The sequence below is a fragment of the Carassius auratus genome, unplaced genomic scaffold (assembly GCF_003368295.1).
Source record: "Carassius auratus strain Wakin unplaced genomic scaffold, ASM336829v1 scaf_tig00002951, whole genome shotgun sequence".
In the NCBI taxonomy this organism is placed as follows: Eukaryota; Metazoa; Chordata; class Actinopteri; order Cypriniformes; family Cyprinidae; genus Carassius; species Carassius auratus.
Window position 1 is genome coordinate 1388473 of NW_020523497.1, and position 15680 is coordinate 1404152.

Below are 15680 nucleotides of genomic sequence, written 5' to 3' on the forward strand. Positions count from 1 at the left end.
CATCAAGATCTGGAATGATCATTAGCTGCACAATATACTAATGTTATTACTGCAGCTTTCTCTTTTGTCACAGTCATCATTTCTTAGCATTACACAGCTGCTGGATATTTCCAGAACATTAGCAAATAAATCGCCAAAATCTCCAGAGTCATGAGAGCAATGCCCAGCAGCAAGTTGTGGCAGTTCAGCCAATTTAGAAACTGCATAGAGGAACAGTATTCCCCTATGCATTTTATGGGAATTTTTGGTTGCCATGACAACAGTGTGTTATATCATGAATCTCTGTGTACAGGGAACGTCACTTCTGTATTTGCACTTAAACTTAGAGGCCTTCTAGAATAATTGATGTTTAAATTTTAAGATTAAGTGATGTTTCCTCTAGCCAATTATTTTATATTTTAGTCAAAACTGTACTATGCACTATGCACTCTGTAAAACAGAGTTGATGTGTTTTACAACTGAAAATGAGCTATAGTCTGATTAGATTGCTCTTGACTGGACCGAGTTGTAACAGGACAACTCAAGGCAGCAGTTTGCACTCATACTGACAAATAGACATCGACATGCACATTTATAAACACAAATGTCATGCTTGAATGAAAATGACCTACTTGTTCCACAAGAACAATCTGCAGTTGGACCAAATTTCTGGGGGCATTCCACTCCATTTCAAAGCCCAAGAGATGTTTTCAAATCACATGCTTTTACACTGTCACAGTTTTATCTAGTCTGGAATAATTTGTCTCTTTTAAGTTTAAATGATGGAATAACAGTGTATATTTAATTTCAATAGCAACTTTATGCTTTCTTTAATGAGATAGTTCACCCAAAAATGTAAATTCTGCCATCATTTTCTCACCCTCAAGCTGCTCCAAACCATTATGAATTACTTTCTTCTGCTGAACACAAAAGAAGAAATTTTTAAGAATTTGGATAACCAAACAGTTGATGTTCTCCATTGACTTCCATAGTATTTTTTCCATGGTATGGTTGGTTACCTATTTTTCCAGAATATCTTCTTTTATGTTCAACAGAAGAAATAAACTGAAGAAAGAAAAAAACTTGAACGTGGGTAATAATTTTCAGAATAATTTTTTTTTGGGTGAACTGTCCCTTTAAGAAAGTTAATCTTATTATTATAATAATAATAATAATAATAATAATAATAATAATAATAATAATAATAATAATAATAATAATATTTTCACAAAAAAAAAAAGTCTGCTTGTTCGGTGTCTTAATGGTTAAAAACATTAAACTAAACATTATTGCTATTTCATTTTATTTGATTTACAGCCAATATAATAATAATAATAATATTTTAATATAGCTGCAAGCAGCGGTTCAAGCATTTACCAGGGCTTAAAATGTGCTAAGGATTTAAGCTCTAGGCCAACCTGGATGTATGGCTGACAGTAGAACACATCTAAAATGGAGAATAGGCTCACACACACACACACACACACAGAAATGGAATCGTTAAACTATTATATTAATAATTATTAAGCATGCTTACACACACACACACACACACACACACATAAAGGGCTACTACTACTACTACTACTACTACACACACACACACACACACACACACACACATACAGAGATAGTCTTCTCTTTTTAAGTTTGTATGTCATTGGCAGGTTTCATTGTAATCATAATCTGGCATAACTGTAAAAACTAATATTTCAACCAAATGCTAAACTTTGATTCAATGTGATTTTAAATGTTATTGCAATGAATTTAAAATGTGTACAAGCAAATGACAAAAACAAATGAACAGTAACGTTTTATTCATTTAATGTGCCCATTATTGGCCTCCGCCATCTAGTGGTTATGAATGCAATTTCTCATGCAGCACTGTGTTTTTAAGTTTTAACACTATTATAGTGTTATTTTTTGCCCAATCTCTCTAAAAATTTATGTTTGTTTAGAATGAATGCAAATTTAATGAATGTGTGAATATATGATCTTTTTTTTTTAGCGGCACATGTATAGTTTGATCCCCATGAAACTTTGCATGCTTATTAAGAGTCATCTGACATATGTTCTCACTAAGTTTTATAAAGTTTTTGTTTAGGTTTTATAGGCTTTGGGGTATGTTTGCCCACTAAATGAGCCCTTATAACTAACCAAAGTTCTACATTTTTTCGATAATTATTGATATAGAGAGTCCACAGAATACTACTGCAGTGGTATGATTATGATCGGGTGAAAAACCTAGGACTAGTTCGCAAAAGTAGATTTTTTACACATTTGTGAATAATTAATGAATGATTTGATTGACAGCAATGGTTCTTGAGGCAAAGTATTTTGGCATTATTAGGAGATCTATCAAATTATATGCATATTGTGTGGATATGTCAAACATGATTACAAAGCCAAAAAATCTCTTAGCTCCAACTAGTGGCCGATTTCTTTCAAAATTCTTACAGACCTTTAGGGCCATTAGTTGAATGTGCACACCGAGTTTGGAGTTCTGATCAACCTCCGTTAACCCTGTCAAATAGGTGTTTAAATTTTTTGGCCAATGGCGGCCATGTTTTTTTTAGATACACGAATGTCCTCATAGGTACTTGTTTCCCTTCAGACAAAGACACTGCATACCGATTTTCAAGTCGATCTGACCAACGGTTGACGAGTTGTAGCCATTTATGTGTTTTTCTGTCTTATAGCGCCCCCAAGTGGCAGAGCTGCACTTTTTATTTTATTTGACCAAAGATTGAGCTTATACCGTACTTTTTGGACTATAAGTCACACCTGTGTATAAGTCGCATCAGTCCAGAAATACGTCATGATGAGGAAAAAACATATATAAGTCGCACTGGACTGTAAGTTGCATTTATTTAGAACCAAGAAACGAGAGAAAACATTACCATCTACAGCCGCGAGATGGCGCTCTACGCTGCTCAGTGGTAGACTACAGGAGCACTGAGCAGCGTGCCCTCTCGTGGCTAATGTTTTCTCTTGGTTCATTTCTCTTGGTTCATGTCAAATTGATAATAAGTAATGATAAAATAATAATAAGATAAATAAGTCGCACCTGACTATAAGTCGCAGGACCAGCCAAACTATTAAAAATAGTGCAACTTATAGTCCGGAAAATACGGTACACATGCGTATTGAGTTTAGTGAAATTATCTCATTTTGTTCAAGAGTTATAGCTAAAATAACATTTGGTTAATGTTAGAATAGATGCTTTTTGGTGCGTTTCGCGTAAGAATCAAAATTTCAACCTTTTTTTTGATAATTCTTGATATTCAGTGTCCAGAGAATATTTCTGCAGTGGTTTGGTTCTGATCGGGTGAAAAACCTAGGACTAGTTCGTAAAAGTAGGATTTAACTCAATTTTCAGAGAAAACGGTGCGCCGTAGAGCAAAAGAAGGCGGTGTGCACTTTTGTTTGGGCAAACCCAAGGATTGCAACGATGTCATGTTTTTGAGAATGGTTTACGACTTGCATACTACGTTGTGTGTGTGTGTGTGGACCATTGTGAGACATCTTATTGCTGTCAATACAGACTGGAGCATGAACACACCCCTCTGGCAAATAGACACCCCTGGACCAGCATCGCCATGGTAACAGCAGAGATGCTGCTGGCTGTCCTAATGATGCTCTGTTGGGAGTGGAGGAGAGGGCAAGCTTTAACTTGTTCTGAAGCGAGGGTAGAGAATACATGTGTTTTCGTGTGTTGCTCTGTGTCTGTATGTGTTTGTGTACAAAATCAGCTGAAATTACACATGGAATCAGATTATTGCTACTTAAGTATATATTTGGTTTGTATGTACATTCTTCAAAATTTGTCATGAGCTGTGTCTGTGTGCTGTCCTCCTGTGAAATGCTCTCATGGCAGGCTGCTGGGACAGTTTGGCTTAGGGTAGCAGATGTCTGGAGTGGTCCATCTCTTTCTCAAATTCTGTTATTGATTTTTCTTTTTTGGCCCTCTGTCTCATCACCCCTCCCCCATCTCCCCTTCCTTGAATTTGTCCTTTCTTTTGTGATAAAGGCAGGGGGCATCCTGTCATGAGTAAGTCAGCAGCTTTTCACTTCTAGCAATGAACACTTTTTCTGTGGAGGTTGATCTTAAATTATTGATTTAGGGATTTTAAGATGGGATAAGAGAAGGTGATGAGACTTTAATTGTATTAAAACAATTGTTTAAATATATCGGTGGGAAACATATACGCCTGAAAAAAGTTTTTATTTTTTACTTCAAATATTAGGCATAACAAATATTGAGTTGTGTTGTACTGACTCTTGCATTTCCCAAAGTATATGTGGTCTTTTAGATTTTGTATTTGAAATTGGATTTATTCACCAATTTGTTGCATTCGTGCCTAAAATTGTCATATGGTGTGACATAAAAGTTATTCTATATAAAATGAAAATGGAATATACTCTGCCTAAGTAACTAATTTTTAAAGATTAAACATTTATTTTGTGCAGATTCATTAGATTTTGTATTGTTTTTCTAAATCATAATGCAAAGTAAGTAATCTCTTCTCAGCCTTTCCAGATATTTTAGATTAATTATGTAAAACCCAGTTATAAATCTATGAAAATGCTTGTGACTCTTGCTGATACTATTTCTCTTGTGTTCCACTGACTTTTTTATGATTTATAATTAAGAAAGTATTTTTACTGGCACAATTCTGAATGTCACACCAAATTATATAGAGTCACGCTATATGATGAACTGCACCACTCCACATTTGTCAACGTAAAAAACCGTATTTTATTTACATTCAATTAATTCAATTCAGTTAACATTAATAAGACAAAAAAAAAAAACATACTAACATTGTCTTAAAACTTTTTAAATTATAAGAAACTCAGAAATATGAGTAAATCAAACACCATCTAATTTCAATAACATTCAACATGAACAATTTAAAATTAGAGTAGAGTGTGTGTTGTAACAACAATTCTAATCAATTTACAATTAGTTGAATTTTTTAGATTGAAAATTCATGATTTGAAATGGTCTAGAGTCAGCAGATTTTCCAATTTTAAATGAGATTGGAGGAAATTCCAATCAAACGGCCCTGCATACATAAAAGACTTCTTACCTAGCTCAGTTCGGGTAAAAGGAACAGAAAGAGTATAAAAGTTTTGCGAATGAAGAAAATAATTATTGATAATTTTCTGTTGCATAAGACAACAAAGATAAGAAGGCAACAATCCCAAGATGGCTTTGTAAGTAATTAAGTACCAGTGCGTTTTTCTTCTGGAAGACAGAAGAGGCCAACCTACTCTGTGATTCAAGGTGCAATGATGAGTTGTGGATTTACAATTTGATATAAACCTTAGAGCACCATGATAAACGGCATCTAAGGAAGAGAGAAGATAAGAAGGTGCAAACTGATATACAACATCACCGTAATCAAGGACAGGGAGAAAAGTAGCAGAGACTAATTTCTTTTTTACATTAAAAGAAAAGCAAAACTTGTTCCTGAAATAAAACCCAAGCTTGATTTTCAGTTTATTCTTCAGTTGAGTGATATGAGAGCTAAAAGATAGGGCATCATTAATTATGATGCCTAGATATTTGTACTCTTTTACTAATTCAATCACTGTACCTTGAAAGGTCTGAAGAGATACTAAATTATTTTCAAGTTTTTTTGAATTGGAAAATACCATATACTTTGTTTTATCAGTATTCAGAACAAGTTTTAAACTGTGAAGCCTTGTTAAAGGCTGAGTGAAGCTTAGACAAGGCTTGCTGTCCAGAGGAAGCGCTGCTATACACGACAGAATCATCGGCATAAAAATGAAAGTCGGCATCCTGAATGTCATAATCAAGGCTATTTATATAATTGGTGAATAAAAGGGGCCCCAGCACCGATCCTTGGGGAACACCTTTGGAAATCTCTAATGAATCAGATTGTTTACCTTCGGCTTGAACACACTGGGTTCTTCTACTCAGATAGTTTTAAAACCAAGGAATAACGTGACTTGATAAACCAACAACCTTCAATCTGTGCAGCAATATTCCATGATCCACTGTATCGAAAGCCTTTGATAAATCAATAAAAAGCGAGGCACAAAATTCACCATTATCCATTGACCCTACAATATCATTTAAAGGGGGGGTGAAATGCTCGTTTTCACTCAATATCCTGTTAATCTTGAGTACCTATAGAGTAGTACTGCATCCTTCATAACTCCAAAAAGTCTTTAGTTTTATTATATTCATAAGAGAAAGATAGTCTGTACCGATTTTTCCCGGAAAAACACGACCGACTGGAGGCGTGACGTGTGGGCGGAGCTAAAAAATCACGAGCGCCAGTAGGCTTTTGCGTTGAGAGCATTTGGAAGCTGTGACATTATCGTGAGGACAAAACCATCATCCAAAACAAACCATGGCTAACAGTCAGATTCAGCCATTTATTTATGATCCAGAATCAGATCCCGAGGCTGAAACTGAACGAGAGCAGCAGCAGCAACGACTCGCTCCGAGCGGGGCTCGAACCCGGGTCGCCGGCATGGGAGGCGGACGCACTAACAAGGAGGCAGAGATATTTTAAGCAGTTTTACTCACCGCCTGCGATTCCAACACACAATCGTGACCCTTGTTCATTGGGATTGCATCATCCTTAAGAAATAAACCATACGCAAATCCGTCGTCAAACTGGGCCTTGTTTGTAAAACAAGCATCTTCGAAATGCAGGGAACAAACACAAACACCTGCACAACTCCGTTGATGCTCTGTAAAAATAAACTCCGTCCACTGGTCCCTTAATGCTGTTTTTTTTTTTTTTTTTGGTAATCTGTGCAGGGTTGTCTTGCCCTGGCAACCAAAAACACACTCCTTTTGTGACATTTCGCACTTGCTCTGATCAGTGTGCTCAGCCTCTCAGTGCTCTGCTATAAGGGAGCTCGCGCTCTTCCGGCAGACGTGCCCTTAGGACCCATATAAGGAAATTCCGCTCCATCTAACGTCACACAGAGCCATACTCGAAAAAAACTTTCCGAAACTTGTGGCAAACCGGAAGGAGTATTTTTGGAACAGAAATACTCCTTCAAACGTACAACTTAATTTTTGAAACTTTGTCCATGTTAAGCATGGGAATCCAACTCTTTAACAGTGTAAAAAACTCAGTATGCATGAAATAGCATTTCACCCCCCCTTTAAAACGTTCAAAATAGCCGTTGTAGTACTGTGTTTTTTGCGAAACCCAGATTGATTGATAGACAACACTCTGTTTGCATTCAAATAACATGTCAACTGTTCACTAATAGATATTAGTAAAACCAGATACAGTATAAAACATACAATGTATCATTTGCCTATGAATTATACAATGAATCTTGAGACCTCCTCTCTCCTTGCATGGTCAGCATCGCGTCTTTCCCTGTATTTTTTTTTTTTTTGTCCTCTCTTTACCTGAGATTTCTGCCTGACAGACAAAACATTGCATCTTTTAATAGACAAAGCATTGCAAATATGGTAAAACATGGTTACATTAAGTATAAAATTTAAAGAAATACATTAATTGTATGGGTAATTTAATGTTCACTATTACATTCATTGAATATGTTTTGAATAGTTATTTATTTATCATTTAAAAAGGTGTATGTAATATTGTGTGACAAATATATAATATGGTGTGACTTAGAAAAAGAGTCACACCATATGATACAGTGTAACAACATATGACGTTTTGTTCAATTAAGCTAATCTCTTGGTTAACTAAAAACAGCTAGCTTATACTTAGCATGTAAATTGCCACATGGCAGGGATGATTTTTAAGAATTAATAAGTATAATTTGTATAAAAGTGTTTAATTTATATGTAAAAAAATTTCACACCATAAGACACAAAACACGGACCACTAGTGAGCATATCAGATAAAGAGCTTTTCAATTAAAAATTAAAAAGCCAGAACTCACTTCTTGATCTTTTAAACCCGTCCAGAGATGACACTGCAACTTCCTGGTTGAGTGTTGACTTCTTCACCATAATGATGTCCAAATTATTGCCCGTTCAAAATATAAATTGCAGTGTCACACCATATGATGCCCATTTTTCGGACAAAATGTATTTGGCCATAACTTGCTTTAAAATCATACACAGACATCAACACTTTTTGTGTCTGTTGAAATAGCCTAATTCTGTTACTTAAACTGTAAATTTATCAATTATTTATACTTTTCTGATATATAATGTCATATTAGTAAGGTCACACATACCCCGGACAGTCACACCACATGACAAATTTGATGTTTAGATAAAAAATTTAAGTAGAGGTCTTTAAACACCAACTACAGCTATGGTATGCTGTAATCATATGTTGTCAGAGGAACAACATGAAGATATATATTTTTAAGAAATACTCATTTTTATTAGGTTATGACATCATGGACAGGTAGAATTGCATGTCATGTCTCCCACCCATATCTATAATTTATTTATTAGGTTATTAGTCAATATTAAATTGGAACTTTACATAAATCTAACATCAAGTTGTTAAGTTAAAATTAATATAAATGTATAAGAGTAGAGATACATTTTTAATGTCTTTATATAAATGTAGGTAATTTTTTCCTTTTAAATATCCTGTATTAATTGATATATTTTTCTTTTTTGTATTCAATATATAATTTAATAGCAATGTGCAAAAATATAGAATTTACATTAAGCAATACACACTATACAGTACAAATGTATATAATTGATTTATTCACAGTATGCAATTTATATCAAACTTAATAGATCTGTGTCTCATATCATCTTAATCAGTCCAAAAAACAGTCCTCTATCCGATATTAGTGTAAGCTAAATATCCCGATTGTATACTGGTAAAAAGTGTTAAATTAAAAATAACATGTGTATCCTATTTACAGTGAAAACAAGCAAATCTGCCAAAAAAACATGGGCATGCTCCCAAATTGTACTATTACTCAGCAGCAGAATCTTCATTTTCTTATTTTGAGAGGTGTGAATAACAGGACCCTATGTGTGAGAATATGTGCAATTTTCACACATTATATTAAGACTTGGTGACAGCCTGGTTAGGAATCCCTTTGTCATGCTGTGTCCTGCTGACAGCTGTCAGTGTGGTGGCCACGTGTCGCCCTGGCCCATCTAAACTCATGACCCATCCTCCCCAACTCCTCTCCTGCAGCCACTGCCAGATGCTTCCATCTGCTTCTTTCTCTAACCCTTTCTTTCTCTTCCTCGTCTGTTACTTCCCCTCCTTCCAGTCCACAGACGTTTTTAAGAGTACATGCCCTATTTAATTTTCTTAAAAGGATAGTTCATCCAAAAGATATCCATAAAAGTCTCCATATAACTCACAATATTTTTTTACTATTATTATTGTTGTTTTTAAAAAGCTCTAGTTTATTATAACTAAAAATATATGATTGATAATAATAATAATTCTATTTTGCTGTACAACTATATAATTCAAATACTAATATTCATGGCTCTATCAATTTCTTAATTTTTTTAAACTTAAAACCATTAAGCCTTTATTTTGGCAGAAAACCACATGGAGTTTCTCTTTTCTTGGCAACAGCAGATTTATATACGCTTCTCATTACAAGTTTAATTATTTGATTAAATCACAGCCTTTGCAATGTGATAACTACACTAAGCCACATCACAATTTTGGTTTAAATTTTTAATAATTCATGCAACCCTAGATGTTGTTTTTATTTTTTCACATATCTAAAATCACAAGTTAATTTTTAGAAGAGTGTCATATTGCAAGCTATACTACCATTCTGATGTGGACTGCCTGAGAAATAAAACTGCAGTGATTAATTTGAATGTTGCTGGATGGGATCAACAGCAGGGTGACAGTGAGCTGCATGATTCTTTCTTTTCTGTCAAGGTAGCATATCATGCCCCGTAGTGCTTTCTCCATGCTTTTTTAGGAGCACTATCAAATCTGTCTTCTGTCTTTCCTGCAGCATTTATCTTTCATTCAATCACTAATTTATTTGGATTAAAGCCCAAAATTAAAACCACTCCCCCAATTCTTTTAATTTCCTCGTATTTATTTCTACATCCTGCTAGAATAACTGTTTTATTTCTCTTAATTCTGTCTTTTCATCACATGTGCACTCACTTTAGAGAAAATTACCTATGTCTTGTTTCTCAAAGAGGCAAGATGTATTACACATGTGGTATCAGTTTGTAAGGCTGTAGGCAACATTTCCGAAATGTTTGATTGCTTTGGCTTCCTGGAAAAAAGTGCCCTGTCATGGGTATGGGGCAGATTGGACACGGCGACCCTCTGAGAAACAATCGGATTAGTATCCCCTGCTAAGGCGTGTGGCAGAGTAATTATAATGACATGGTTGAGAATGAATTCCAAAGCCTAGAATAGAACTAAGTGCAGCAATGCCGAATTTCCCAAATTCCATGCACATTCTTTTCTCTTCCTTTGGGATACCTTTTAATTTTGTCGTTTCTGTGTCTGCTATGTAACCAACAATGAGAAAAATCACTTACCTAAGCTTTACTTAAACCATTCACATCTTTATAGTATCAGGATCAGTGATATACAAGGTTGTTCAAAATAATGAAACATTTAATAAATATTTAAAATTTAGATTAAAACACTAGAAATGTGCCAAGTTCTTGTATTCATCATATATTCAACAATGGCAGAACACATTATTGGGACTGTTCTACCTTCCTTTCAAGATCTGCACTGTCATGGGTTAAGAAATGGGCTCAGAGGATTGTATGTGATCCTTTAAACCCTGCATTCAATCTCTTTAGACTTTTCCTTGTATGTTATTCATACCTGGCCAAGAATTGTTGTTGTTTTTTTTAAAAAATATGATTTTAAAGAATTTTTATTTTAATGAAAAGATTCAATTTAATGAAAAGAACAACATTTTAATATATTTTTTGGGAGGTAAAATATTATGAATTTTTTTGGGAGTTACACTCCTTGACATTTTAAAACCTGAATTAATTTTGCCATGTCATTAAAAGATCAAATTATCTATAGACTTTTTGATTTTGATATACAGTCATGAATCGTGTCTAAAGTCGTGCCCCTTTTATGATATCAATGTTTATTTTTGTCATGTTATTATACTGTTTCATTTTTTTATTTTGTAAGTTTTTTTCATTTTTTTTTACTTATTGGTGGCATTTCATTACTTTTTTTTCTTTACTAAATATTTTAAAACATTAATAATCATTGAAGCAGTTTTGTTTAAAATATAAACATTATTTCAATAAACCATTATTCCAAAAGATAAATAGGTTTTCTATTAAAGAATTTCATTTATTAAATAACATTTAGAATTTGTTTTCTCTGTTGTAATATCAGGATGGTTGGTTAATTTTTAGCTCTATATGGCACCCAAAAATAATCAAAAAGTATGGTAGTTCAGAAATTAAAATTACACTCACAGAAGAGGCGTATTCAAAATATTGATTGTTTTATTCAAAAATATATATGGTTGCATTTTCTTTTATCAAGTAATAAATCATGACAAAAAATTTGCGTCATGTCACTCTAGCAAGGTATGTAGTGTTGATATGGTGAGAATGGAGCAACATTTCATTCACATAAAAGGGAAGTTTTAATTAGCGTGGCTACAGAGAGTTTGTTCACATGATTCCCACCCTGCAAGACAATAGAGGAGGCTTCCCACTCAGGGGCTCAAGCAAATCATGCTTAGCTTCACTCTGGACTCGTTGACGCACTGAGCCACGTTTCTAGGTCATGAGAGTCTGTTATGAATAATAAAACAAGTCTGCTTTAAATGGAATATTTATAGATGCGAAACAGCAAATTCTGCATCTCCTTTCTTTTTATTTCTGTGATATAGTTTCTGTGACACTGACATTTGCGGAATATGTCAGTGAGTATATAAAATATACTCATGACAGTATTTACCATGAGTATATTTTTTCTTTTACCATGGGGGGATTGCGAGAAAAACCAATGAGGACCCAGTGGCTGGGGGCGCCTGATGGGAACGGTGATATTATATAGAGAGGAAATGGTACGGGGGTAAGTGATGATAGAGGAACTAATGTTGGAGTAAAGGGGAATATTTGGTAAATGCAAGGATTGAGGATTCTGCCCTAGATGTTTAATTGTGGGACCACTCAGACAGAAAACAATTAGAGCATAGTCAAGTAGTTCTATTTGGGTGCTGTAGGGTATATTACAGTGAACACATGACACATTTCTAGCATCTCTATAATCAACATAATAATTGCAGAATCCAAGTAATCAGATGTGATGGATTGGATTCTATTAACTCTTTCTGTACTGGATACACACAATGCATGACCTTGCACTGGGTGTCAGGGTTATTGTTCTTTCACCATTATTGTGTCTTTCAGTCTCTATATTTTGAGACATGATAAACCACAAACATATGCACAAACTAAAATACTCTTAATAGGACCTAAAATTATGTTCAGTAGAAGTCTCATTCACAACCAACTCATTAGTTCACTTGTATTAGTGGTGCTTTCTGCTTAGGGTTTGCCCCAAGGAACCCCTTTAGCAATGCTCTGGTAACCCCTACAAATTTTCTTCTAAAAGTGTAAATATGGACTATTTTTGGAAAACTCCAAACTTTCAATAGTCTTTGAAACCCACATTAAGACCTGGATTAAAACTCTCAATTCAAATGTATTTTTATTATTATAGCATTACTTTTATTACTTATTCATAAACTTTTTGAAGCATCAAAGTACTTGTGGTTTACAGTAATCCCTCAAATTTCATTAAAAATATCTTCATTTGTATTTCAGAAATGAATGAGGTTTTATGGGAGTTACGACAGAATGCACTATTTGAGTGAGCTGTCGTTTTAAATAAGTTTTAGATAATGACAAGGGTTATCTAAATGTAAAAATAAGGCAAGTTAGCATGCTCAATAAAATATCTCATATCATCCACCTCCAATGAATTGATCAAATCTGTAAAATCGTACCAATATATTTTGCATTACTACTTTAAATACACATTTATTACATTAAATTACATACTACATTTTTTATAAAAAAAAAAAAAATTATAACATAATGAGCATTGGATGCTGTATTTAGGTTTGGCCAATGAATCATGGTAGAAACCATAGGAGAACTGTGCCCCCTGACTAAGCCTGGTTTCTCCCAAGGTTTTTTTCTCCATTTTTGTCAACGATGGAGTTTTGGTTCCTTGCCTCTGTCACCTTTGGCCTGGTTAATTAGGGACGCTTAATTTCTGTCAATATTGTCCTTTTGATTGACCAGATTTGATTGACCACTATTGGAAGAGATCTGAGCTGTATGATTACATCATCAGTGAACTGACTTCATTTGACGTCATGAAGTAACATTTACCTAAGCAAACTGTGTTTAATTATGGATTTGGGGAATGGAGATTAATTGATCATTGCACACTAACATTTCTGTCATTATAACACTAGGTGACATCCAAATCAACCCACCTGACCTTCAACTACACTGTTTCGCTTTTGAGATATTTGTTCATTTTGTTCTAGCACTATCAACATGCAACTTCCATAATTCATATTTCAGATGAGCCGTGCAGTAATTTTACCCTTGGCTGCTTTGAGATGTCTTGATCTCTCTCAGTGCTCTAGATCATTTGCATATGATTGTTTGCATTATAATATGTGTCTCTTTGTAAGCCTGTCAGTATAAAGACTAATAAAGGCTGGAAGAGAGTGTTAAGGGAAATGGAAGTCCTGCATTTTGGATTTGCTGCCCACTCCCTTGGCAGGAGCCAACATATCACAGTTTGGTGTTTAAATCATCCTTGTGCTTTGGACACAATTTTAGCCTTATTGATGCTGAAAGTTAAACATGTTTACAGAACGAAATATCATAGAGTCTAAATCAACCACCTGGCAACACATTTAGAACACCCTAGTAACCAAAATAGCAGTTTGCTAATAAAAAAAAAAAAAAAAAAAACAACATACACACACACACACTCAGAACACTTTAATAACCAAATAGCAACACTCTGTTAGCCTTGCACAAGACTTTGGAATCACAACAGGGACTTTCACACTGGTGAAAATACATTTGACTACAAGTGACTTCTGTTCTTCTCTTTGTTGTCTTTACTAGATTAGCACCAAAAACTATGCATTATTCCGTAGTGATGGGGAATGAGATTAGCTATGCACTACAGTATGTTAATGATTACCTAAATTTTTTAAAGAATGAAACATCAAATACTTGTCTTGTTAGAAACACTAGAGTGTATTTTATCTGAGCATACACAATTCATTAATATCTCTAAATATATGTTTAAAATGAACTGTTGTTACCAAAATCCTTCTTATTTAGCAGGTAAGTGTGAGACCGGATGAAAATACAGTAGTTTCACTTTTATTAGAAGCATAACAAGTACTGGTGCTCCATATTTTATCCTCCTACACAGAGCTCTCAGATGACAGAGGATAATGCCATTTTATTCTCCGAGCTAACAGCACCCTTGACCCATGCAGCACTACTTTGGCCCTCTGGATAGAATGCATTCCCGTCTGTCAGTACGATGGACATGAGTTTTATAAAGAGGTTGTGCATGGGACTGACCTGGAACTAAAAACCTTTTCATTAGTTTGTTTTATTGTGTTTTACGTACTTGCTTCGAACAAACCCCTAACCCTTTTAAATTGGGGCATGTAACTTGTCACATATCAACAATTGTGCCGTGGTCATGAATGACTTGTTGAGGAGAGTTGTGGTTTTATTTTTCTAAATGGCTAGACTTATGATTTTCCCTATGAGAATATTAGCATAAATAATTAATATCCCATAATATTTTACATATGATTTCAATGGGTGATTCTATTATCTATCTATCTATCTATCTATCTATCTATCTATCTATCTATCTATCTATCTATCTATCTATCTATCTATCTATCTATCTATCTATCTATCTATCTATCTATCTATCTATCTATCTATCTATCTATCATTGTCTAATATTGGCCATGATACAATATATATTTAATATATTTTGAAATTGTATTGATTTCTTTCTGTTGTTGTTTATATTCTTGAATATTTGCTTTACTAAAATTATTGTTCTGTTCTGCAGGGCCTTATACACATATGAAGATGACAGTAATGACTTGATCCTGTCTGCTTCAGGAGGTAAGCTACATCTCAACATACTTCCTGTCCAAACATAGATGATCTAATAATAACCAACCAAAATGTAGTCATGCACAAGCAATAATGCTGTCGGCTATGACAGATGACATTCATGTGCATTGTTGATGTAATTTGATTGTGCTAGTGAATGCCACTGTGCGACTGTTTCATGACAGAGGCCAAACGCATTAAATGTGATATTAACACTGCTAGTGCTGTGAACAGATACATTACTTTATTCATTTGCAGCATATCTACTGTAAATATTCTTAAAACTCAATGGACTCTAATCCTGCATTCTAAGCACAGATCCTAAACACTGGAGGTAACCATCACTCAGCAGTTCAAATCTCACTGCATTTTCAAACTATTAGAGTGCATCAAGCTGCACATTCTATTTTCCCTCAGAGCTGCAGGAGGGAAACCTTTCATTTCACACTGATGACAATCATTTAGTCTGTGACTGATGGAAGGTTATTATTAAGGGCAATGTTGATTAGCACAGAGAACACCACTCAGAAGTTGGATTTGTTGTGGAAAGTCTGTTTGCAAGAGATTTCCCGCA

General features: G+C 34.5%; 1 protein-coding gene across 7 annotated transcripts in view; it reads left to right on the plus strand.

Annotated features, from left to right (window-relative positions):
* The window catches only part of LOC113070115 (drebrin-like), a 76235-nt gene that overhangs the window by 36596 nt on the left and 23959 nt on the right, over window positions 1–15680 (plus strand). For all 7 annotated transcript variants that reach the window (XM_026243309.1, XM_026243312.1, XM_026243313.1 and 4 more), the window contains exon 2: window positions 15060–15115. In XM_026243309.1, the coding sequence (XP_026099094.1) occupies window positions 15060–15115 (56 nt within the window). The remainder of the gene's footprint in view (window positions 1–15059; window positions 15116–15680) is intronic.